We start from the raw sequence: 27,050 nt of genomic DNA, 5'->3' as shown, positions 1-27,050 counted from the left end.
AATACTTTGATAGTCTTGAGATTTTATTGTACTTTATTTATTGTATTGTTCTAGGGTCTTTGGTTACCATTCGTATTGTCCGTCTCTTCACATTGTCATCAATTTTCCTCTTGCGGCCACATTCAGGGACGTTGGCTACAGTCCCGTGGACCTGAAATTTCGGAATCAAAATAATCTTTATTTGCAAAGTATGTCCAAAAAACACACAAGGAATTTGTCTCCGGTAGTTGGAGCTGCTCTAGTACGACAACAGACAGACAATTGACAGAGAACACTTTTGAGACAAAGACATTGACAAAAAACAGTCACTGAGCAATAAAGGGTTAATAGTTATCCGGTAATGCCAGTACAAATTTTTTTTTTTTGACAATGGTGCAAAAGATGCAGAGTCCTCGAGCACTAAGAGCAGTTTGAATGAGTAATATTGCAATAGTCCGGTGCAATGATCATTTGCAAAGGGCGCCAAGACTTCAAGGAGCAGTTTAAAGTGACGAGTAGCGCGATAATCTGGGACAATGTTGGTTGTGCAAATGTTGCAGATACTCCTCAGTGTGCAAATGGAGCAGATGCTACTCTGGCATGAGTGGCCAGTATCGGTCAACAACAGTTATGCAACTAGTGCAGTGTGGCGAGTCTACTACAGCGAGTGCACGAGTAATGTATAATTGGCCCCACAGAAATGTGACAACAAACCCAAGACAAAAAAAAATTCTGAATAATATGTCCAACTGTAGTCACAGGAACATGACGCTGCTTGGAAATGGTGTTATAGTCTTTACCTTTCATGCACTTGTTTATATTTTCTTTCTAATCTCCTGCAACAATTCTCTCCTTTGTTTTCATGTTTAGTGTAGTACACACCATATCACTAAACAGCACAGTGACTACTTGTCAACTTTTAAACAGGCCCACTGACTGATTATAAGTTTGAAAACAACTGTAATGCTTGTTGGAGGACACACCTTGTTTGAACATGTCCCTATGGTCAAATTATTTCCAATTTGTTCTCGGGGTACCATAGTTTTTGGCCTGTTTTCATGATTTATATTTTTTAGTAATTCCGTTAAACCACAATTCAAAAGCAATGTCTGATTTTCATTGGTTAATTTTCATTACATTTTTATTATTACTTTTGTCAGATTCAAGTTATTTCTGTGACCACTGTGGGGTTTTCCTTTCATTAACAGAGGGGTACCAACAATTCTATCCACGTGTGTATCAAAAACTTCAAAAGGAAAAAAAGCACAGTTATAACTATGTATTAAAATCAAACATTTATTCAGACTTCGAGTATTAGATTAAGGATAAAACATTGGTTTTCAACACAGCAGAGTGTACATGTTAAATCTTGATTGAAGTGAGTATAAGACGCCAACAAAACACACAAGGGGGTTCTCCTCTGTGGATCCCTGAGGCTTTGATGGTTTGTCAAACTTTATGTCACTTCTACTACCTGCCTCAGCTCATTTATTAGCGGAGCCAACTCCTTCTCCAAACTCATGATGAGACCTGAGAAAAAAATAAAGCAAAGCAAATTTATTTATATAGCGCATTTCATACACCAGTTAACTCAATGTACTTTACATGATTAAAAGCATTTGAAAACAAAGAAAAAAAACTGCTTATAAACATTTAAAACAAAGATAAAACTGCGTACAGTGCAAGAAAGAATTTAGAAGTGGAATTTTTATCCTGGACTTTCAAAACATTCACACTTGGGTCTGACTTCACTTCTGTTGGCAACTTATTCCATTTGTGTGCAGCATAATAACTAAATGCTGCTTCAACATGTTTGCTTTGGACTCTGTGCTCCACTATTTGAACGGAGTGTCGATCTCTGAGCCCAACAGGGTTTATATTTGTAGAATTACACCTCACAATCTCACTGTAAGAGGCTAAAAGTTGATGAATATATTGCCAACGGGAAGACTGACTGTTGTTTACCTGTGTTAGCATTGCTGCTGGCGATGAAACTGATCACAAGAGGTAACCGATTGAACTGTACAATCTGTTGAACATAGACAACAAGCATGTCAGAACTTAATCTAAGAGGACTACAGAAAAGAAGATGGCTTCTTAGGTGAACTATTCATTTTTCAATTCCTTGTCGGAAACTTATTTGTGAACAATGAGTATTTAGAGGATGAGCACATTTAAGTCTTAATTAGGGTATGTTTAGGACTGACAATAAAATGCTACCATAACATACCATAGTGAATTTGTCCAAATGAGCCCCAATCGGAATCAGGGACCCTTGACAGACTGGCTACGTTGAATTGCAAAGCTTGTTTTGCCTATGGTATCTAATGTGGGTGGCACATGATATCAACATTTTATGATGACGACGGTGATATTATCATTCCAATATACAGTGGTCTGAAAGTGTTTGCCCCCCTTCCTGATTTTGCGCTTTTTTTTTTTTTTTTGCATGTGTGTCACACTTAAATGCTTTCTGTATCAAACTAATTTAAATATTAGTCAAAGAAAACAAGTAAACACAAAATGAATGGTGTTTTAGGATTAAGTGAAGAAAAATCCTAACCTACATAGCCCGATGTGAAAATGTAATTGCCCCCTAAACCTAATAACTGGTTGGGCCACTCTTAACAGCAACAACTGCAATCAAGCGTTTGCGTTAACTCGCAATGAGTCTCTTACAGCACTGTGGAGGAATTTTGGCCCACTCATCTTTGCAGAATTGTTGTAATTCAGCTACATCGGAGGGTTTTCGAGCATGAACCGCCTTTTTAAGGTTATCCCACTGCATCTAAATAGGATTCAAGTCTTGACGTTAACTAGGCCATTCCAAAGTCTTCAATTTGTTTTTCTTCACCCATTCAGAGGTAGACTTGCTGGAGTGTTTTGGACCATTGTCCTGCTCCAGAACCCAAGTTATTTTCAGATTGACATCACAAACTGATGGCCAGACATTCTCCTTCAGGATTTTTTGATAGACTGCAGAATTCATGGTTCCATTTATCACAGCAAGCCTTCCAGGTCCTGAAGCAGCAAAACAGCCGCAGACCAACACACTATTTTATTGTTGGTATGATGTTCTTTTTCTGAAATGCGGTGTTACTTTTATGCCAGATGTAAGAGGACACACACCTTCCCAAAAGTTAAATTTTTGTCTCGTCAGACCATAGAGTATTTTCCCAAAAGTCGTGGGGATCAAAATGTCTTCTGGCAAAATTGAGGTGAACCTTAACATTCCTTTTGCTCAGGAGTGGGTTTCGTCTTGGAACTCTGCCATGCATGCCATTTTGCCCAGTCTCTTTCTTATGATGTAGTCGTGAAGACTGACCTTAATTGTGGCAAGTGAGGCCTGCAGTTCTTGGGATGTTGTTGTGGGGCCCTTGGATGAGTCGTCGCTGCGATCTTTGGTTAATTTTGGTTGGCCTGAAACTCCTGGGAAGGTTCCCCACTGTTCTATGTTTTTGCATTTTGCTGGAGTCCCAAAGCTTTAGAAATGGCTATAACTTTCTCTACACTGATAGATCTCAATTACCTTCTCTCACATTTGTTCCTGAATTTCTTTAGATCTCGACATAATGTCTAGCTTTTGGGGATCTTTTGGTATACCTCATTTTGTCGGCAGGTCCTATTTAAGTGATTTCTTGATTGAGAACAGGTGTGGCAGTAACAGGCCTGGCTAGAGAAATTTAACTGAGGTATGATAAATCAGTTATGTTTTAATGGGAGTGTTAGTCACTTTTTCACACAGGGCCATGTAGGTTTGAATTTGTTTTTCCCCTTAATAATAATAAAAAAAAAAAACATTTAAAAACTGCATCTGTGTTGAATTGTGCTGTCTTTGACTAATATTTGAATTTTTTTGATGATGGGAAAGATTTAAGTGTGACAAATATGCAAAAAAAAAAAAAAAAAAAAACGAAATCAGGAATGGGGCAAACATTCACACCTGTAAACAGACAAAGGCATTTCTCAAACGGAAGACAGGTGCTTGTGCAAGTATGTCACATTCATTCATAGCTCATATTCTCACCCCAAATAGGGTCCGACATTAACACCTTTTGATCATGAGCCAAGTTGTGGTGACCTTGTCCGAACTGGGACTGGCCCTGTATGTTCATAATATAACGCAATAAGTTTCAATGAGTTCATATTTAGTCTTTATACTGTATTTAAGCCTTAAACAAAATACTACTTCTGTGTACTTAGTTGTTTTGGATTAAAAAAAATAAAACAATTAAATATTTAATTATAAAATTTGTACTGGTCCAGTCAGGCCAGCGCCTGCAAGCTATGTACACAGTGCCATAATGTCCAAGGGCCATAAAGCCACCGTTAATGTCGGAGCCTGGAATATAAAAATATGCTTTTGGACAAGACAGAGCAGATGAGCGGCTGGTGCATCCACATCATATAGGAATGTTATGCAAATGACAGTGTCAGACATTTTTGCAACTCTGTGCAAATATGGCTAATTTTTATATTGTCTGTATGCAAAAACATTTCAAAAACTCAGTTGTTTACTATACCATTTTAAATTTACCATTAAATTAACAATTTTAATTTAAATGTGCTTCCTTCCCCGTCACCACACACCCATCGTGCTGCGCTCATCCTTGCTTCAACATGTGCTTACATTGGCCATCACTTTCTAATCCAACACAACATTACTTCAACTGTCCTGATTTGAAAGTTATTTCTTGTCTTTCTTTATCTTATGCAAGATGGTGGTTGTCATTAATAAATGGTAGGACCAAGGATCCCCTTAACCACACACGTTGGGCGAGTGTGTGTGCATTTGTGCACGGGAAAGTCCTCCATGTTGGCCAAACGCCCTTTTTTGTTTGTTTTTTTTTGTTTTGGAACCATTATACCATTAGTTTTTCCCAATTACTGTATGTTACAACTGCGACTGGCTGGCGACCAGTTCAGGGTGTACCCCACCTCTCACTCAAAGATAGCTGGGATAGGCTCCAGCATGCCCGCGGCCCTCGTGAGGATAAGCGGAACGGAAGATGAATGAATGTATGTTACAACCCCAACTGTCTGACCTGGTAGCTGTTGTAGTAGCAGATAATACTCTTGTTTTTGGAGAGGCCCAACTTGCTGCCTTGATCTGTTGCCAGAGCAAACGTGGACAGGAAGCCTGGTCTCAGAGCATGGACTGGAGCATTATCATTGGCAACTGCAGGAGGAATGCAGAAATATAATTTATTATCTCCATCACATGAGGCTACAGGAACATCATAATCATGAACTACTTGTACTTCTTGACATGAATTACTAGCATCTGCACATCATGAAACCGACAAGAAGGACTACTAAATGTGCTATTAGTGCTAACATAAGTGTGCTTAAATGTGTTTTTTCTTTCTCCCATTGCAGTTAGAACTTTGTAAAGACAATCTAACACAATAATCTGCAAGAGTATAGCGCAGGGGTCGGCGGCGGTGGTTGGGTGAGAGGGGTTGTGGACACCTTTTGTTGTACATCTTCTGCCCACCTCCACAGCAAGGAGATGAGCGGTTTGCCTGGTGTCTAAATTAGCCAGTAAAGTTTTAATTGAGTCTGTTTAAAACTTTAAAACAATATTGTGTTAACGGTGCCAACAAAAAGAAAGTAAATAGTAAAGTGAATTAATGAATAGATGCACAAATCATTTGTAAAGAAAATGCATATAGTGTATGAATTAATCTACAATTTGGGAGCCTGATGGGTGGCTGTAGGTGTACTGTGCAGCATGCCCACAATCTGGCCTGGTGGGGGGATAGATAAAACAAGTGCAGCCCTCATGCTCATCAAGTTTACCCATCCCTGAGCTAAAGGGTACAACGCTGATTAGAGCTAGCGTGTTGAATCTCACACCAACCCCTCGAGACTTTTAAAACAATGCTATTACAGTGCTATTACCATAGAAATATTAAATAAATTAACATTGGCTGATCATAGTACTTGATAAACACTTGGAAATGTAATAGACAAGTGTGATGTAAATGCTTGTTATCATTTTTTGGGGTGAGATGAATGCAAGAGAAAAACAAATGGAAGCTTGTTTCAACAGAACAGGTGAGTCACTTTTCAGTCTATGAGGCAGCAAGGTTATTATAGTTAACGATAAAGAATGAAAAAAAAATTGTGAATGAAATGTAATCAACCAATTGAGATAATATTTTGGCTTACAAAATTGATTAAAATTAACTATTATCACAACGAGACTGTCCTTCATATATGTATATTCTACATGTACAGTGGGTAAGGAAAGTATTCAGACCCCCTTAAATTTTTAACTGTTATATTGCAGCCATTTGCTGAAATCATCCATCAATTTTCAGAGCCGCTTCTCCTCACTAGGGTCGTGGGCGTGCAGGAGCCTATCCCTCATCGGGCAGGAGGCGGGGTACACCCTGAACTGGTTGTCAGCGAATCGCAGGGCACATATAAATAAACAAACAACCATTCGCACTTACATTCACACCTATGGGCAATTTAGAGTCTCCAATTAATGCATGTTTTTTTGGGATGTGGGAGGAAACCGGAGTGCCCGGAGAAAACCCACGCAGGCATGGGGATAACACGCAAACTCCACACAGGCGGACCTTCTCATCCATCATCCTCAGAACCGTGAGGCTGACGCTCTAACCAGTCGGCCACCATGCCGCCTTGCTGAAATCATTTAAGTTCATTTTTTCCCTTCATTAATCGACACACAGCACCCCATATTGACAGAAAAAAAGAAAAAAAAACGGAATTGTTTAAATTTTTCCAGATTTATTAAAAAATAAAAACTGAAATAACACACAGCCATAAGTAGTCAGACCTTTTGTTCAGTATTTAGTAGAAGCACCGTTTTGCGCTAAGACGGCCATGAATCTTTTTTGGGAATGATGCAACAAGTTTTTCACACCTGGATTTGGGGATCCTCTGCTATTCCTTCTTGCAGATCCTCTCCAGTTCTGTCAGGTTGGATGGTGAACATTGGTGGACAGCCATTTTCAGGTCTCTCCCGAGATGCTCACTTGGGTTGAAGTCAGGGCTCTGGCTGAGCCATTCAAGAACAGTCACGGAGTTGTTCTGAAGCCACTCGGTTATTTTAGCTGTGTGCTTAGGGTCATTGTCTTGTTGGAAGGTGAACCTTTGGCCCAGTCTGAGGTCCTGAGCACTCTGGAGAAGGTTTTCGTCCAGGATATCGCTGCACTTGGCCACATTCATCTTTCCTTCAATTGCAACCAGTCGTCCTGCCCCTGCAGCTGAAAAACACCCCCACAGCATGATGCTGCCACCACCATGCTTCACTGTTGGGACTGTATTGGACAGGCGATGAGCAGTGCCTGGTTCTCTCCACACATACCGCTTAGAATTAAGCCCAAAAAGTTCTATCTTGGTCTCATCAGACCATAGAATCTCATTTCTCACCATCTTGGAGTCTGTCAGGTGTTTTTCTTTTTTTTTTTTCCCCCCAAGTGTCTTGCACTGAGGAGGGGCTTCCGTCGGCCCAGTCTGGAATAAAGCTTGCGTTCTTCTTTACCTCTCTCACCAAGGATCTTCTCCCCCGATTGCTCAGTTTGGCCGGACGGCCAGCTCTAAGGAAGGGTTCTGGTTGTCTGAAACGTCTTCCATTTCAGGATTATGGAGGCCACTGTGCTCTTAGGAACCTTAAGTGCAGCAAAAGTTTTTTGTAACCTTGGCCAGATCTGTCCCGTGCCACAGCTCTTCAGGCAGTTCCTTTGACCTCATGATTCTAATTTGCCTGACATGCACTGTGAGCTGTAAGGTCTTATACAGACAGTTGTGTGGTTTCCTAATGAAGTCCAATCAGTATAATCAAATACAGCTGGACTCCAATGAAGGTGTCAAACCATCTAAAGGATGATCGGAAGAAATGGACAGCACCTGAGTTAAATATGAGTGTCACAGCAAAGGGTCTGAATACTTATGGCTGTGATATTTCAGTTTTTCTTTTTTAATAAATCTGCAATAACTTCAACAATAAAAAAAATTCTGTCAGTGTGGGGTGTTGTGTGTGTATTAATGAGGGGGGAAAAGTGAATTTAAATTATTTTAGCAAATGGCTGCAATATAACAAAGAGTGAAAACATTTCAGGGGTTCTGAATACTTTCCGTACCCACTGTATACTTGTAGATCACTGGTTCTTAACCTTGTTGGGAGGTACTGAACCCCGCAAATTACATGCACGCATTCACAGAGCCCTGCTTAATTAGAAAAATAAAATACGGTTTCTTTCAAATTCAAAATGTATGTTTTATTGTCTGTGTAGACTCTCTGTCATCCAGGTCATGGTAATCTGCAAAGGCAGAATCAAGGCAACTATTCATGTTTGTTAAGAACATCTAGTTGCCTTGATTCAACATTTGTGGATATATATTTTGTTTGTGCACAGAATGAACCATGCATCAGCCGCATACAAAAACATTGTTTTCAAAAAACAAAAACTTTACAGAACAAACAAAAACAATTTAATTCAATTCAGATTTACTCTAAATTAATGTGAATTTTGCAGGTACCTTTCACTATGGCAAGTGCCACTCATCATTTTCACAACAAAGTCTGCTCCTTTGTGTACAAAAAGGGTTCATTGATAAAAAGTTAGGATTTATTTTCAATATACACTATACTGCCAAAGGTATTCGCTCACTCATCCAACTAATCAGAACCCCTCGTTCCAGTGAAAGGAACTCTGAATGCTTCAGCATACCAAGAAATATGGGATAATTCCATGTTCTCAACTTTGTAGGAACAGTTTGGAGCTGGCCCCTTCTTCCAACATGACTGTGCACCAATGGATGATGCAAGGTCCATAAAGACATGGATGACAAAGTCTGGTGTGGATGAACTTGACTGGCCTGAACATAGTCCTGACCTCAACCCGATAGAACACCTTTGGGATGAATTAGAGTGGAGACAGAGCCAGACCTTCTCATCCATCATCAAGTGTGACCACAAAATGCGCTTCAGGGAGAATGGTCCCAAATTCTCATAAACACACTCCTTAACCTTCTGGACAGCCTTCCCAGAAGAGTTGAAGATGTTATAGCTGCGAACAGTGGACCGATTTGACGTGAGAGTCAAGGCAGTTGAGTGCATACTTTTAGCAATATAGTGTGTGTGTACCTATTTTTGTTTAGTATAAATATGTTATCAAGGGCGGCACGGTGGCCGACTGGTTAGAGCGTCAGCCTTACAGTTCTGAGGACCCGGGTTCAATCCCTGGCCCCGCCTGTGTGGAGTTTGCATGTTCTCCCCGTGCCTGCGTGGGTTTTCTCCGGGCACTCCGGTTTCCTCCCACATCCCAAAAACATGCATTAATTGGAGACTCTAAAATTGCCCGTAGGTGTGATTGTGAGTGCGAATGGTTGTTTGTTTGTATGTGCCCTGCGATTGGCTGACAACCAGTTCAGGGTGTACCCCGCCTCCTGCCCGATGAGAGCTGGGATAGGCTCCAGCACGCCCGCGAACCTAGTGAGGAGAAGCGGCTCAGAAAATGGATGGATGTTATCAAGCAATTAAAAAGAGTGCTTAATTCATTATGATCTGTAATTAATTGACCTAATTCATTTATTTTTTTTAATCTCACCTAAAAATTGCTGAGAAAAGCCCTGAACTCAGATCATTTTACACTTGAGACTATGTGATTCCCAGGATGCACATCTGAAAACAGTGAGTCCTAGCCCTGGAACAATGAGTCCCTGCAACTTATCATCATGAAGTACAGAGGCAGTAATCCCCTGCTTTATTACTTCACAGTCCCACTATATTGCAGATTTTAATATGTACAATTTGTACAATATTTCTGACAAATCCATTGCTCTTGCTCTCTTGTCAATATATTATGTTTCGGCATGGCACTAAAGCAATTTCTTTAGGATGATATATTTTCCCGAAAGCTATCACGATAAATGATAGTATCGGTGATGTTTTTTTTTATTTTTTATGCCAATGATATTATAGAGCATAGTAATTAAAGTACATCCTTTTTAAGAAAACATCCATTTCAATTCTAAAGAACAATGAACCTTGGCATTGTAATTTAGAACAATAAATAAAATATCAGAAATAAAGAACAAATCAGACTCTTCAAAACAATTGCACTTAAATAAACATTTGACACATAGGTATAGTCATTAACGCACTAAAAAGGCCAACATTTTTTATTTAAGGCTGCCAAATTTGAATGAATTAAAAAAACACCATGTATGTACTTCCCTCAGGTAGGCGCTACCGATCAATGCAAACTAGAACTAGCAGACATTCCAACAGCTTCTTCCCTCTTGCAATTAACTTCTTAAACAGCTAACCTACAATTCCATTGCAACATGCTGCCAATTTATTGATATCTATATTTTTTTGTCTAGAGTTTGTTGTTACATTTCTGTTGGGCCAATTATACATACCCGTGCACTCACTGGAATAGTCTCGCCACGCTGCACTATTTGCATATCTGTTGTTGACCAATACTGGCCACTCATGCCAGAGTAGCATCTGCCCCACTTGCACACTGACTGAGGAGTACCTGCAACATTTGTCGAATCAACATTGTCCGAGACTATCGCGCTACTAGTCACTTTAAACTGCATACAATCCTTGAAGTCTCGGTGCCCTTTGCACAATGGTCATTGCACCGGACTATTGCTATATTAGTCATTCAAACTGCTCTCAGTGCTAGAGGACTCTGCATCTTTTTGCACAATGGTCAAACAAATAAATAAATACAAATTGTACCGGCATTACCAGATAACTAGCAACCCTTTATTGCTCAGTGACGGTTTTACCAGTTTTAGCTAGTTATCCGTTTTACCAGATAACTAGAAACCCTTTATTGCTCAGTGACTGTTTTACTCTATGTCTCAAAAGTGTTCTCTGTCAATTGACTGTCTGTTGTCGTACTGGAGCAGCTCCAACTACCGGAGACAAATTGGAGACAAATTCCTTGTGTGTTTTTTTGGACATACTTGGCAAATAAGGATGATTCTGAAAGCATTTTGGCTTTGTCACTGTTTTTAAATTAGATGGCATAGATTTCGACGTCACAATTTTTTCGTCTTTATTTTTATTGTTTTTAATATGTGATGTATGTACAGTATAATAATAATATATCATAATTTCTTTTGGCTGTATAATTTCTGCTGCCTCTTGGGTTTTGAAAAAGAGATTTTATCTCTAAATAAGGTTTTACTGGGTTAAATAAAGGGTTAACCCTATATCACATAAAATCGTATGTGAGTCAAGGCAGGTGAGCGAATACTTTCGGCAGTATAGTGTATAATAGGGTTGGACATTGAGAATAGATTGGAACTGGGACTAACATGCCGGTTCTCCCGGAAGTGTTCAAATTTAAAAATTTCGTTTCCCAGTTTTGATGCCTTCAGTCCGCCGACCGCGAAGAAGTGGCGAAAACCAACGAAGAAGCATATAGAGCAGGGGTGCCCAAACTTTTTGGCTCAGGGGCCACATTGCCGTAAAAACATTGTCATGCGGGTCAGCATTAATTTTACATGCTACCGACGAGGGGAATGCCTTTTTGTATTTTTATTTTACTGTTTTACTATGCTGTCTGCTGCTAGGTAGATCTTATAACTGCCTGACCTGGATAAATGAAGGTTAAAATAAAAATTAATGAAATGCAAAATAAAGTATTTTTATGAAATTTGACTCAAACTCAAACTTTATTCATCAGAATTAACAAACAACATGTTTGCATTAATGTGAAGGGTGACACTGCGATCTCGACTGCAGTAAATGGAGCAGGTCTGGCTCAAAAGCGGTGGTTTTAATGCGCAAGATGTCACGCAGGTGGGAGTCACTTCGTCTCGTCCTCACGCGGTTCTTATTCATGTTCATGACTGAGAATGTCTTCTCACACAAGTATGTCGAACCAAACAAGCTCAACATTTTCTTAGCAAATGTACGAATCTCTTGGAACCTGTCTTTATCCAGCTGCTGGTAAAAGTTGACAAGAGGGAGTTGTTGGTACCGGCTGCGACACTCTGTGTCACACTGCAGCTCAATGAGCTCCAGCTGCAGGTGGGCTGGAACGTCACTGAGATCCACGGAAACGGTTTGGCACATAGAACTTTTTGGTGAATAATACAATTGAGTTTTGTAGCTTTACCTCCTTCTTCGCTTACTTTGTGACACACTAGGGTTGATAATCCACTGTGCTCGCCAAACATGGGTGGTGCACCATCCGTAATAATCCCCGTGATTTTATTCCACTTTAATTTTATGTCATGTACGGCAGAACAAACAGAAGCAAATAAATCTTTCCCTCTTGTTTGGTCCTGAAGGCTCTGGAGGTCAAGTAGCTCTTCACGCATGTTCATTTCACTGTCCACTCCTCTAAAAAAAAAAATCAGTAACTGAGCGCTGTCGGATGCATCCGTGCTTTCGTCACAGGCTCACGAAAAAAATTCAATCTCCACTCCTTTTGTGTCCAACTGTCTCTTAATATCAGAAGAAACTTCTTCGATCCTTCGTGACACAGTGCTACGCGCCAGGAAAACATTGGTGAACTGTTGCTTTTTCTCAGGACAAATGTTCTCCACCATTTTCATCAGAGTCTTTAATAAATTCACCCTCAGTAAAAGGTTTGCAGTGCTTGGCAATCAGCGTTGCCACCTCATAGCTTGCCTTTGTTGTATTTTCATTCGACTCACTGGCTCTTGTGAAAAAGTGTTGCTGTGCCGTTAAATCAGCTTCCAGTTGCTTCAGTTTTTCACTGCGTTCGTTCCCAGTTAACTTGTCGTAATTAGCATGTTCCATCTGGTCGTGCCTCTTTATATTGAACTCCTTGAACACAGCCACAGTCTCTTGGCAAATTAGGCAGACGCAGTTGTTTCTAAACTCAGTGAAAAAATATTCAGACTTCCATTTGTCCTGGAAACGTCAGCCCTCGCTATCAACTTTCCTTTACTTACTTCAAGTTGCCATTTTAGAAATGGGAAAAACACAGATCATGCGCAAAACGGCCCCGCGAGAGTTCAGCCACAAGTTTACTGCCATCCTGTGGTGAAATATAAAATTGCGCGTGTATTTTGTACTGCCGGGCCACATATTATTGGTTTTATGACAGAGGCTTCGGGCCAGTGGAAATATGAACACGGGCCGGATTTGGCCCGGGGGCCGGACATTGGGCATGTTTGATATAGAGTATAGGAAAACACCATCATCCATAACATCCAAAATATTGTGCCAATCATTCTGATATTTTCATAGGTTGAAGTAAAACACAGGTACATCTCAATAAATAAGACTATGGTTGAAAAGTTCATTTATTTCGGTACATAAATTACATAGATCCATTAAACACTTGGGGAAATACTTTGAGGGCAAATTACTGCCTAATTTCTACATTAAAAACCTTTATTGTTTCCTGATTCTTTGCTGCATAATGTTCTAGTTTCTAGAGATGATGAATTTTGGCTTTTTTGTTTGCTGTAAGCTATAAACATCAAAACTATAAATTTTAAAAAAAATCATGAAATACTTCACTTTGAGTGTGTTTAGTGTAGCTCTATACTATGAATTTCACTTTTTCAAATGAACTGCCTCACTAAATTAAGCTTTTGACACTATTCAGATTTACTGAGATGTACCTGTATTTCTGAAAGGTACCATATTGGTTTAATACCTTTGATAACTGGGACTCCATCTCTGTCTGTAACCACGATTGCATGAAGACCTTCAACACTGCACGAAAGCAGACAATAGATTACAGTGGAACCTCAGTTCACGAGCACCCATGTTTACAAATAAAGTGCTTTAGGAACAAAATTTTCAGACAAACATTGCTTAACTTCACAAACTATGCTTCAGTTCGCCAATAGACAGCATACATTCGAAACACCAAGTTGTTAAATTTATTTATTTTTTAAACACTGTGAAAGTTGTTGGATCCATGCGTCATGTATTTCCCATACACGTCAGAATATTTAGGTTTTTCTTTTCTCTAAATTAGCCTTCAGTATAGCGCCCCAAAAATGAAAAGTGCATCTGATGTTGCTATTAGAAATTCCTGGAAAGTGTCACGGTCCCACAGGTGTCCAGTCAGCTCTCGCTGGTGGGATGGGTGCCTCCATGTGTTGTTTTTAGTGAGATTTTTTTTTCTTCCAAAGTGCTATAAAAGCTGTTTTGCAGTAACAGGGCATGGAGAGCCACACCTAAGACCGAGGAAATGCACGTAACAGAACGTGACAATACGGCTGAAGCGCGTTTTGGGAATTTAACACCAGCAAAAGACGGCCCTTCCCGCCACTGTAGCTGCGGTATGGCAGGCTTGTGCGGCGGAGGGGGGCATCTGCGCTGGCCACGCTCCCAGGCAACTTGGTTCTGGGGCTGGAATGGATTGATTGTATTTCCATTAATTTTAATGGAAAAATTTGCTTGAATTTGCAAACATTTCAGCTTGCGTACAGTGACTCTGAAGGAATTAAGTTTGTGAACTGAGGTTCCATTAGATTTACAAATGGCTTGACTTAATGATCAACTGCATCTACACAAACAAATATATTACACATCACTTATACATACCTTTGTAACTGTTTATAGAGGTATCTTTTCAAGTCCTATAGAAGGAAAAATATGTTAGATGCAAAGGAACCAGACAAACACCTACAGGTACAGTACATACAAGGTTTAGGTCCTTGGTTTATGTTTGTACGTCAGCGACATAAACCAAGTTTGTACAGGTCGTAACGTCTATCACTAACCTACTAAACGCAGCAGTAAAGTATAAATTCTATGAAAAACACTTCTCTGCCATGAATATAACAAAAATGAAAAACTGTATCGCAGTAACTAAAAGTGCCTTCTTGTGTGCGCGTGACGATTTATACTTATGGCGCTGCGCAAAATAGTCATTTTACACCATTCATAGCCTTGAAACGTTGAAAGTATGAGAAATCTCACCAGCTGTCACTAGGTACTGGCAACTGAAATGTTACTGGAATTTGTCATTAGTTTGCCATGCTTATTGTCTTTGTGTAAAGAAAAAGTGAAAAACACTCAAAGTAATACCATGCTTGTAAAACTAAATAAATAAATAAAAATAAAAAGTACAAAACCCTGTAACAAATGTGAGGTTTTGAATGGTATAAAACAATGAGACAAATAAATTATTTCAAAATCTTTTCCACCATTGATGTGACTTAGAACCTGTACACCTGGAAAAAAAATTTCAATCTTAGAGAGTGGAAGTAATTTTATTTATTTAAAAAAAAAAAAAAAAAAAAAAAAAAAGGTGGTCGCACATATCTGAACACTGATAAGTAGGGATGTGGAAGTTTCACACTAATGTTAAATGGGAGTCAGAACACACGTTACCATTTAAAGTCACTCGGATGAACAAATAAAGTTAGCTGTTCTAGTACGGATAGAATATGGATGAATCATTGTCTGATTTTTTTTTTTAATTATTAGCAAATTATGGTGGAAAATAAGTATTTGGTCACCTACAAACAAGCAAGATTTCTGGCTCTCACAGACCTGCAACAACTTCTTTAAGAGGCTATTCTGTCCTCAACCCGTTACCTGTATTAATGGCACTTGTTTGAACTCGTTATCAGTATCAAAGACATCTGCCCACAACCTCAAAACAGTCACACTCCAAGCTCCACTATGGCCAAGACCAAAGGGCTGTCAAAGGACACCAGAAACAAAATTGTAGACCTGCACCAGGCTGGGAAGACTGAATCTGCAATAAGTAAGCAGCTTGGTGTGAAGAAATAAATTGTGGGGGCAATTCTTAGAAAAAGGAAGACATACAAGAGCACTGATAATCTCCCTCTATCTGGGGCTCCACGCAAGAACACACCAGACGTCTCGCGGGATCAGGCATATTTTACCCAAACAGGAAGTTGTTATTAAAATATTTTCCATGAAAACATTGAAACAGATTTAACAGACAAATGTGACCACTAAGGTAAATATGTATGTATATAAATACATAAATATAAAGAGTAAAATCATCCATAGAGTTTTCTGTTGTCATGGAAACCCACAGACTCTCAGCGAAAAGATATGTTCAGACCAATCATTTTTCTGTGTTGCAGAAGCAGAAAACTATTTTAGAATTTAATGTTTTTGTGAAATATTGTAATATATATGAATAAAAACAGTGTAGTACGAAGGGGAAAGGTTTTACGATCTGAATGGGATTATTTCTAATAATTTCTTAAAAGAAGTGGTATTGACTTGAACTATGCAGAGTTCAGGGGAAGTTTATTTTGAAATGCCACATCAGATTTGGATGGGACCTCTTTTGGTGAAGACCTGGGGTGGTCTCGTGTCCCCCAGAACTGGATTGGTGTTGCGATACCTAATAGATTATTTTTAATGATTTTATTTTTTTTTAATCAGTGGTAGTGACAGTGAAATATGTAGAGTTGAGGGGACTTTTATTTTTAAATGCCACATCAGAGTTGGGTGGGACCTCTTTTGTTGGAGACCTTGGGTGGTCTAGTGTCCCGCAGAACTGGACTGGTGTTGCTATACCTAATAGATTATTTTTAATGATTTTTTTAATCAGTGGTAATGACAGTGAAATATGCAGAGTTGAGGGGACTTTTATTTTGAAATGGCACATCAGAGTTGGGTGGGACCTCTTTTGTTGGAGACCTTGGTTGGTCTAGTGTCCCCCAGAACAGGACTCGTGTTTCGATAAGTCATAGATTTCTTTTAATTTTTTTTTTTAAATCAGTGGTAGTGACAGTGAAATATGCAGAGTTGAGGGGACTTTTATTTTGAAATGCCACATCAGATTTGGATGGGACCTCTTTTGTTGGAGACCTGGGGTGGTGAAGTGTCCCCCAGAACTGGACTGTTGTTGCGATACCGAAAGGATTATTTTTAATCCGTTTTTAAAAATCAGTATGCATTGACAGCAATGTATTATTTGAAAGGCAACATCAGATTTTGATGGGACCTCTTTTGGTGGAGACCAGGGGTGGTGTAGTGTCCCCCAAAACTGGACTGGTGGTGTGATACCGAAAGGATATTTTTATTTGTATTTTTAATCAGTATGCATAGATATCCACGTATTATTTGGAGGCTTTTATTGTGAAGGTGGCGTTCGTCACTAGTTGGCGGCTTATTACCGTAATGCCGAGTATACACAAAATTAGGGGCGGCTGGCTTGACTTCTTTTCGAGTAGAGGCTGACCGCAGAACATTTTTTCACCAATACAAGTTTGCTGATAATTAAATACTGTACACACTGTCGTCTTATGTATTTAAGTACATTTCGTAGTTTTTTATTTTAGCAATATTTGACGAGATTGATAACCATATGTAATGTTCACCCAACATGGAGAGACTAATGAAAACGCAATGCAACATCTGTGCCGAAACGTCAGTAAGAACCACATACAAAGCTGGAAATACTCACATCAGCCATGGTGACTAGTCTCCTCGCGAGTCATTCAATCCTTCTATTGAACAAAACAATTAATAAATCCAATATTCGTGACAATGACCCAAAGTTAACAACTCGAACATCGACGAATGCTAACGTGCAAGCTAACTAGCGCGAGTTTGCTCCGTGTCACCATTTCCCCTCGTGCCAACTAAATGCGTGTCATAAACAACACGAGCTGAATACATTAAGTAACTGAGCTAAAACGCTTTGAGAAACACGAAACAACTCTACATACTTGCTCTCTGAGTAGTAATTTCGAGCTATGCGGACTGTGGTAAGATGCTCTAAAGCCACAGCCACCTGCGGAATCGTCGATGGTCACGAGCACAAATCACATGACTTGACTTGCTTGTTTTCTTTCCGCCTATTGAGGAACAGTTGAGGAACGTCAAAGCTGCGCAATTGGCGCAAGGCAACGCCGCAAAAGCACCTCGACCCAATTTCTACTTCAACCTTACACTTACACATTAGTTAAGTGAAAGTAAAAACCGTGCATGCATACATGCATTTGTACGAATACGCACTGTTGATGAATATTTAACAGGAGTAAATGCAGATTTCTCTAACTGCAGTTAGTTGATATGGTGATGGGAGGGGTATAAAATGTTGGCGTTCAGTTTAATTGAACATACATTTACCTCATTGAGAAATTGTATTTCAGTATTATAGAAAACGTAAGGGAGGGCACAGTTGTGCAAATCCAAATATAGCAAGATTTCCTTGCAGTATGCTTCACACGATATTCCTCAATACTACCACACAACAACTAGTGAAGTGGCAGAGAAGTGAAGTGGCCTTCTACCTTGTTACAGCCGTATGCTGCAAAATCAAACGGGTGAATTTTTGGAAGAAAGAAAGATTGTTTGTAGCCTGTACTGTACACTCCTCACAGTAAATACTCATCATTTTTCGAGACAAACCAAAGTCAGCATTTGTATCCAGGTATCAGGTATATCTTTTCAACTTTCAACTATTTCAAATATTGGGCAAACACATCATTATCATCATAGAGCACTGGTGTCAAACTGGTGGCCCGGGGGCCAGATCCGGGCCGCCACGTCATTTTATGTGGCCCGCGAGAGTGTGCATCGACTTTGTGTTTCTTGCGGAAATACCAAATTCGAAATTGGCTTCACTTTTAAAAATATTGAGATATTGCAAGCATTTGTTATTACCAACCCCACTTTTAAAATAAAATTGATTCACACTGTAGTTGAACAGTTTTTACTGGCTTTTGATTTCAAAAGTAATTATCCATTAACTTGTGTAATAATATGAGGCAATCATATATATATATATATATATATATATATAATCTTTGACATATTACAAAAAGCAGCTTTACCTGAACATGAGAAATGTCAGCTCCACCTCAATAGGTTGACGATTTAGTCTGACCTTTTACCCAAAAAGATACATCCATCCATCCATTTTCTGAGCCGCTTCTCCTCACTAGGGTCGCGGGCGTGCAGCTGTCATCGGGCAGGAGGCGGGGTACACCCTGAACTGGTTGCCAGCCAATCGCGGGGCACATACAAACTAACAACCATTCGCACGCACAGTCACACCTACGGGCAATTTAGAGTCTTCAATTAATGCATGTTTTTGGGATGTGGGAAGAAACCGGAGTGCCCAGAGAAAACCCACACAGGCACGGGGAGAACATGTAAACTCCACACAGGCGGGGCCAGGGATTGAACCCGGGTCCTCAGAACTGTGAGGCTGACGCTCTAACCAGTCGCCCACCGTACCGCCCCCAAAAAGAAACATGGTTGGTTAATTGAAGACTCTAAATTACCCGTAGGAGTGAATGTGAGTGAGAATGGTTGTTTTTTGCCCTGTGGCCTGTGATTGGCTGGCGACCAGTTCAGGGTGTACCCCCCGCCCCCCTGTTCATTTCCTCCTGTCCCACGTCTGCCATAATTCCTCTGCCCACTGCTGCTGAGATTCTGAGATTGTACGCCTGTGGGTCCGTTTTAACCAATAGGAGATGACTATCTAGGGTGGTGGATGGCGATGCACATTTAAGGTCGCATCTGATTGATCAAACTCAGATAAATGGTACAAATGTGCAACAAAGCACACAATACCATATTTGTATTAATTTCTTACACGTGTTTGCACATACCATTATAGTGATAAGGATATTTTTTCGATATATTGTTTAGCCCTAATATTTTGTAATTAAGGATTTTAAAAATATCTTTATATAATTTTTTTTAAAAAATCACATCTGATTCCCGTGAAGTCGAAACTGTCTCGTCACACCCCTACTATTTAATATTCAGAAAATCATTGCATATTGTAGATAATATAACATGCAAGTTGTATCGCGTATCTGTCTCCCTACACCTACATAAATCCACCAAAATCACGTTAGACGAGCTGGGCCAAAAATTGTGCTTAAGCAAGAAAGTAGTAAATAAGTAAATAGGCGTAAGTGTCACGTTTGGGGAGTAGCTGGACCCAAGAGCAGGCGGAGGCAGATGTAAAATGATGAACAGTTTATTGAGGAAAGGTTATGAAGGGGGTCCTGGATGTGTTGGCAGGCGGTGGCGTGGACAAGTGACAGGCAGTAGACAGAACAGACGGCTTGCTTGGTGGCAGGAATGACGTGGGTCAGGAGCACAGGGGAGCACTGGGAACGAGGAGACACGAGAGATAACAAGGAAACGAGGAGTTAAGTGGCTTACTTGAGTACAGTGGGCCGTGGTACCTCTAGGAGAGGTTGCAATACTTTGGCGAGGATTTCCTGGAACAGGCAGGCTTAAATACCGGTGGTGATGAGGCTGATTGGAGACAGGTGCTACAAAATTAAAAGAGAGGGGAGGGGGGGGGGGGGGGGGGGGGGGGAGAAGAAAAAGCGTCCTCCAGGCTCCAATAATGGAACTGCAGGGCAGTATATGACAGTAAATTTATCATTGAGGTTTCTTGAAAATCAGAGTCAATCAGTCAAACAGAACAAAGTTTCTCGAGGGGAGAGAAAAACAAAGACAAAAGACAAAGCACTAATTGTTAACACGATGAGAGAAGTAATTCACTACATTATCTACAACAATGAAACATTAAATATGAGTGTTCCATGGGGCTGTAGTGCTACACCCTGTGAGGGAAGGATAGGACAAGATAGAACAGGACAAGGACAGGAGAAGAAGCATGCAGGACAAGGGTCGTGAACCCGGCTGTACAACTGAAGTGTGGTGGGATTAATTATGTAAATTATAAAAGCCGACAGGACGAGCGTATAAGTGAGGTGGAGTTATTTGTCGCAATAAGTGCGTGGCCCCACACCCAGTGAAAGAGTCCCATGGCTCTGTGCCTGCGAATACATGCAAGTGAATTGACACCGTTTTACATGCACAAAGACTGACAGAAGTGTCCTGTAATTGCTGTACCCACACCGCAGAGGCTGAGGACCCCACCCAATCAATAGAGGGGTGGGATCGGGCTCAGGGGTCCACCCAAGAACAGCCCAGTGGACAGGACATGTCCCACACCGAGTGACCCAGGGCTGTTCGCCGGCCCCACCGAGGCGCCCCGACGACTGGCCACCCAGTCGGGGCTGCAGGGACCCAATGCCACCCCCCAGCAAATATTATTATTTATTATATTTTATTATTATATGTATTATATGTATTATTATATTATTTTACTTTGCGTGAGAAGCTTCATTATTTGCTTGACAAACTCCGGCAGTTCGAGGATGCTTTGGAGTGTTGGTATTCTTTTTTTTTATTGCTGCTTTTAATTTATTGTATTGAAGAAAGTTTCCGGCTGTTATTTGGAATTCTTCATCACGTGTCCTAAAAACATTATTGTTATATAGTTGTTGGAGGTGGTTAATTCCATGTTGTTCCCATATACTAAAATGAAGGGGTATATTATTAATTTGGAAATCTGGTGTAACTCTACGATTGCCTGGCAACCAGTTCAGGGTGTACCCCGCCTCCTGCCCGTTGATAGCTGGGATAGGCTCCAGCACTCCCACGACCCTTGTGAGGATAAGCGGCTCAGAAAATGGATGGATGGACGAATCTGGTGTAACTATCTGTTAGATATATTTTAGTAGTTATCATTTATTTGCTTAGCTTGCATTAGTATTTTGCATTAGTAGCTTGCATTAGTATTTTGCATTAGTAGCTTGCATTAGTATTATGGACAATATTTAGATAGAAAGATGTCTCGCCTTCAAGAAGATGACTCAGCAACATTTGATGGAAGGGCGCCTTGACCAAGGACGTGATCGGATGTGGTCGGGGACAGGACAGGTGTCGTCTGGTCCTATGTTTTGTGTTGTGTCTTAATGCTTAGAACATTATGTCTTGTAGAACCCTCCTATTTTCAAATAAATGTAGGAGCGACGGGGGAGATTGTTTAGAGCGTGTTGAGAGGCTGTAACCTGAACAATCTCCCATGCGCCCTCCTCATGAGTAAAATGACCAACGTCTTCATTCCTTTTGTGTTTATTCATTATAATGTTTGGTGAGATAAATCCAACATTAAATTGGTCCTTCGAGCCGGATGTCAACACACCCGAGGATTCCAGTTGTGGAGCCGACACCCAGTTAAGAGACCGTGGCCTCGGCAATTGAGACCCTTTCCGGGACTGGTCTTCGTTCTTCTCAACTGGGATCTGAAGGTTGACGATAATCCACAGGATTGAAGACGACTTTGGTGAGTTAAATTTAAAAAAAAATTTTTAGGGAATTTTTTAAAAGAATGAATGTATTGCGCGACATAGAAGTCTGCGGCGAAATAAACCTTGTGTAATACTAGTCACTGGCAAGTAACTGATGGACGCCGGAGTCCGACAAATTCCGCATGGACGGCGGAGTCCTATACGTGCTAAAATTCCGTGAGGAGGGACATAAAGTTAACAAAAATAAATTGCAATGGTGTAAAAAGCAAGTCAAATATCTAGGACATAATCTGAGTGTAGGAGGAAGGACTATATTAGAAAACAGAAAAACTATAGTTTTACAAGCCCCTAAACCGCAAACAAAGAAACATATGATGTCATTTTTAGGCCTGACAAATTATTGTAGAGCATGGATTCCAAACTATGCAGAAATTATTGCACCATTGTCAAAATTGATGTATGAAGCAGACCTTAAAATGACATCACCTGTTCAATGGAATACAGAGGCAGAAAAGGCCTTCTGTGACATTAAACAACATTTGGTGTCCAGTACTGCGCTGGCCCTTCCGGATTATGATAAACCATTCATTCAGATGGTAGATTGTAAACACTATTACATGACCTCCGTACTTACACAACAATATGGTGATAAGCTGAGACCAATAGCTTATTTTTCAACTAGACTAGACAACGTGACGTGTGCATTACCGCATTGTGTCAGAGCAGTTGTGGCAGCTTCAATGGCAATAGAGAGCAGTTCCACAATTGTGTTATTTCATCCATTAACTCTTAAAGTGCCACATACAGTGTCTGCTCTCCTATTGCAAACCAATATGGCGTTTTTATCACCTGCAAGACATTTATCTTGCATGGCCATCTTGCTGTCACAACCACATTTGACTGTTGAGCGATGCACAACCTTAAATCCAGCCACACTAATACCCTTACCTGATGAGGGCACGCAGCATGATTGTCAGGAATTGGCTGAAAAAACTGCTAAATGTAGAAATGATTTGAAAGATCAACCTTTGAATAATGGACAGGTTCTGTATGTAGATGGTTCTTCGAAAAAAAATGAACTAGAAAAGATAAAAACAGGTTACGCAGTAGTAACTGATACTGTTGTGCTAAAAGCTGAGTCGCTACCGTCACACTACTCTGCCCAAGCTGCTGAATTAGTAGCATTAACCGAAGCATGCAAAATGATGATAAACAAGGATGTTACAATCTATACTGATAGCCAATATGCGTATTCCACAGTTCATGTTTTTGCACAATATTGGGATAACAGAGGAATGATTACATCAACAGGGAAACCAGTAACGCATGCTGAATTACTTAAACAATTGTTACAGGCAGTGCAGCATCCACGAAAAGTGGCGATTTGCAAATGTGTTGCACATACATCTGGCACTGACAAAATTTCTCGATGGAATGCATTTGCGGACAAAACCGCGAAAAAGGCAGCTTATAAACCATTTTTGGGTTTAATAAAAAATATTGAGCAACAGACCTTAGATGACCAAACACTAAAAGATATGCAACAACAGAGTCCACAACAAGAACGCAATTATTGGGAAAAACGAGGTTCAAGGCTACAAAATGATATTTATATTAGCACAGAAGGGAAACAAATACTTCCAAATAACCTATTTAAATGGACTGCTATATTGAGCCATGGTGTGTCACATGTCTCAACAGGAGGGATGGTGGCACAGATACATCGACACTTTACAACCTATGGTTTCACTTTATATTCAAAGAATTATTGTAGAGCATGCATGATCTGTGCACGACATAATCCTCAAGGGCAATTACGACCTACTAGAGGTCAATTTCCAGTGCCTACATACCCCTTCCAACGCATTCACATGGATTATATAGAATTAAATCAAAGTGAAGGAAAGAAATACTGTTTGGTTATCATAGATGCATTTTCTAAATGGATTGAATTATTCCCAACAAAATCACCTGATGCTCTGACGGTGGCAAAAGCACTATGTAAAGACATAATTCCAAGATATGGCATACCTGAAACCATTCACAGCGATAATGGGACTCAATTTGTAAATCAAATAATCAATAAAATAGGAACCATGTTCCACATTAATTTGAAAAACCATTGTGCTTACCACCCTCAGAGTGCACGTCTCGTGGAAAGAATGAATGGGACAATAAAAAATAGATTGAAAAAATGTATGGAAGAGACAGGAAGGTCTCTAAATGTACATTTAGGTCATTAAAATGTACATCAACATTACAAGTACCACAGGTTTAACACCTTACGAAACATTGTTTGGAAGACCTTATAGACTTCCGTTGTTTAAACAAAAATGGGAACTTGATGACGAAACAAACTTAGCTGATTACATGAGAAAGTTGTTAGAGAAACAAAATGATTTAAAAGTATCTGCTGAAAGTAAACATATTTCCCAGCAGGAAACCAAGTTGGTTGGACCGGGAGACTGGGTCCTAATTCGAAGCATCAAAAAGAAGCACTGGCATTCACCGAAGTGGGAAGGACCGTATCAAGTGTTATTGACAACTCCAACAGCCCTAAAAATAGCAGAAAGAAATACGTGGGTTCATTTAACACACTGTAAAAGGCTCATTTCAGCTGAGTACTCAAATAGGGAAGGTGAGCAAAAGTCTGATAACGGAGCGGGAGCAGATGTGTAGATTCTGAAAACGCTTGCTGGTCAGTGAAGAAAATAGACACCAACCCGTTTAGTGAGAACTCAGCAGAATGGCACACCCACGTTGGTTACGAGATTCGATAAGTTGTTACGCAGCAACTTTGGTTACTATAGTGTTGGTTTTGTTTATGTGGTACATGGGACGTCCCACCCTAAACGATACAACGCATTTTTTAGATAGGAAATCACCTACCAACTGGACCAATATGACCAACCCAATAAAAAAAAATGTTGAATCATTAACTCGTACCAAAAGGAGTACAGTTGATGATCAGAACTGTGGGAATAGCTTCCAAATGCGGCAAAACAGGTTAATATTTTGTGCCCCCCGAAATCAAGATACTTTAATCATAATTCCATATGCGGCTCTCACCAATGAAGCTCAAGAGAATGGGCAGAATTGGGGAGATAAATATGACTGGTATGCATCTATAGGCTTTGGATGGGAATACCTCATTGGTGAAACAGGTTATGATTGGTCCAATTGGTCATTAAAAGGAGCAAAAGAACATAGAAAGAAGTTTAACCTAAGCAAAACGACCCATAATTTAATATTGACAAACAAATCGAGTCACCCAATGTGTTTGATGGTGAGTTTGTGGGCATATACTGGCGGAAAAGATCCCCACTTCCAAGTAGCATTGTGTTATGGGAACCGTGTTAAACCAGAAATGCCATTAAAAACTTCAAAGAAAGGTGGACACATGTTAATGGTTAACAAAATAACTACTGATGATTGGTTCCTTGTAGTCACAGGAGTTTCAGGACAAAATAACAATTGGTTACTATTGGTGGAACAAGCAGCAAATGTAGCAAAAAAAGATTGTGTGGTTTGCATGGGTCCAAGGCCTTTGTTGCGAATAGTTCCGGCACAATTATCACAAAATTGTATTATTCCATTAATGAACGCTACTGTACCAACTAAGGGATGTAAATCATGGGATCCTATATATCCCGTAACAGAAGCAGATAAAAACAAACCGATGTTTTCTACTCTAGTAGCACCAAATAATTTCACTTGTATAAACATGATTGGTAAAGGCAAAAAATTAGGACCACTGAATGATACACAGTGTAAAGTAACCTTAGAAGTCGGACCAAATTTTATGCCAGTATCACGGAGCGACATCTGGTGGTGGTGCGGAGATGATAGACTGTTTGATAGATTACCTAAAGATATATCTGGATTGTGTGCCATTGTCACTTTGATATTGCATGTGTCAGTATACCCTATGTCTGTTCAAGATTTAATGAAAAGGGCACCAATGTTTTTGTCTAATCTAGAACATAGACAAAAAAGAGATTTGTCCTGGCAGGGGCAAAATAATCCGACGTACATCGACGCCATAGGTGTTCCTCGTGGGGTTCCAAATCAATACAAATTGGCTGACCAAGTTGCAGGAGGATTTGAGTCTTTCATATGCTGGTGGTGTACGATTAATAAAAATGTTGATAGGATAAACTATATCCACTTCAATGTACAGAGATTAGGAAATTGGACTCAGAGTGGGTTGGAAGCTGTGCATGAGCAGCTCAAAGCTACCTCTTCAAGGACGTTCCAAAACCGCATAGCTGTCGACAACAATACTGCTTCAGATGGCAGCTTGACCAGAGCCATCGATGGTCTACGGACCCTCAATCAACACTCCTTGTGGGACAGCTGGATGGACGTTTTTGGTAAATATAAAACCCTAATTTCAAACAATATTGATATCAATTGCTGTTTTGGCAGCCATTCTGACATTTTGTGGATGTTGTTGTATCCCATGCATTCGGGCTTGAATCAGTAAATTAATCACCACAGCCATAACCCCCATGGAGAACCGTATGGAGCTGATGTATCCATTACTGTTTGATAATAAAGATAATGATGATGATAATGATGATGATGATGATTATGCTTTAACTGATTTGTTTCCTGATCCAGATGATTACGATGTTTAAACTATAACATTCATGTATGATAAATTTACTCTGGGTGTAAATGTATTTGTTTCATAAAAATGATTCTACAGTTAAAAATCGAAATGAAGTGACTGTAAGATGATATGAGAATTTGTGCAAATACATGATAAACAGGAGGGAAATGTTAGATATATTTTAGTAGTTATCATTTATTTGCTTAGCTTGCATTAGTATTTTGCATTAGTAGCTTGCATTAGTATTTTGCATTAGTAGCTTGCATTAGTATTATGGACACTATTTAGATAGAAAGATGTCTCGCCTTCAAGAAGATGACTCAGCAACATTTGATGGAAGGGCGCCTTGACCAAGGACGTGATCGGATGTGGTCGGGGACGGGACAGGTGTCGT

The 27,050-nt window shown here is 40.0% G+C and overlaps 2 protein-coding genes across 5 annotated transcripts in view; one reads left to right on the top strand and one right to left on the bottom strand.

The window, feature by feature from the left end:
• dapp1 (dual adaptor of phosphotyrosine and 3-phosphoinositides) overlaps positions 1 to 10,626 on the top strand; it is a 31,129-nt gene extending 20,503 nt beyond the window's left edge. For 2 of the 3 annotated variants that reach the window (XM_061695428.1, XM_061695426.1), the window contains one exon: positions 8,727 to 10,626. In XM_061695428.1, coding sequence (XP_061551412.1) covers positions 8,727 to 8,972 — 246 coding nt within the window. In that variant the 3' untranslated portion in view covers positions 8,973 to 10,626. The remainder of the gene's footprint in view (positions 1 to 8,726) is intronic. The other variant, XM_061695427.1, reaches the window with a different exon arrangement.
• On the bottom strand, positions 1,249 to 17,749 carry lamtor3 (late endosomal/lysosomal adaptor, MAPK and MTOR activator 3). 2 transcript variants are annotated; one of them, XM_061695430.1, is made up of 7 exons: positions 17,638 to 17,745; positions 17,373 to 17,415; positions 14,519 to 14,553; positions 13,620 to 13,678; positions 5,025 to 5,158; positions 1,945 to 2,008; positions 1,249 to 1,509 (listed from the first exon to the last, which is right to left on the bottom strand). In XM_061695430.1, the coding sequence occupies exons 2-7, from the start codon at positions 17,379 to 17,381 to the stop codon at positions 1,436 to 1,438; spliced, it is 375 nt and encodes a 124-aa protein (XP_061551414.1). In that variant the 5' UTR covers positions 17,382 to 17,415; positions 17,638 to 17,745; the 3' UTR covers positions 1,249 to 1,435. The 2 variants fall into 2 exon arrangements, with proteins under 2 accessions (XP_061551414.1, XP_061551415.1); XM_061695431.1 differs by having other exon boundaries at positions 17,373 to 17,749.
• Between the last annotated feature and the right edge of the window lie 9,301 nt (positions 17,750 to 27,050).

The sequence above is a fragment of the Phycodurus eques genome, chromosome 14 (genome assembly GCF_024500275.1).
Source record: "Phycodurus eques isolate BA_2022a chromosome 14, UOR_Pequ_1.1, whole genome shotgun sequence".
Classification (NCBI taxonomy): domain Eukaryota; kingdom Metazoa; phylum Chordata; class Actinopteri; order Syngnathiformes; family Syngnathidae; genus Phycodurus; species Phycodurus eques.
Note: the sequence above shows the minus strand (reverse complement) of the source record. Positions and strands in the feature narration are given on the sequence as shown.

Excerpts from the sequence above, each read along its gene's own strand:
- lamtor3 (XM_061695431.1), bottom strand. Across the intron at positions 2,009-5,024 it reads GCTACTACAACAGCTACCAG|ATTGTACAGTTCAATCGGTT; the intron begins GTCAGACAGTTG and ends TATGTTCAACAG. Across the intron at positions 1,510-1,944 it reads CAGCAGCAATGCTAACACAG|GTCTCATCATGAGTTTGGAG; the intron begins GTAAACAACAGT and ends TTTTTTTCTCAG.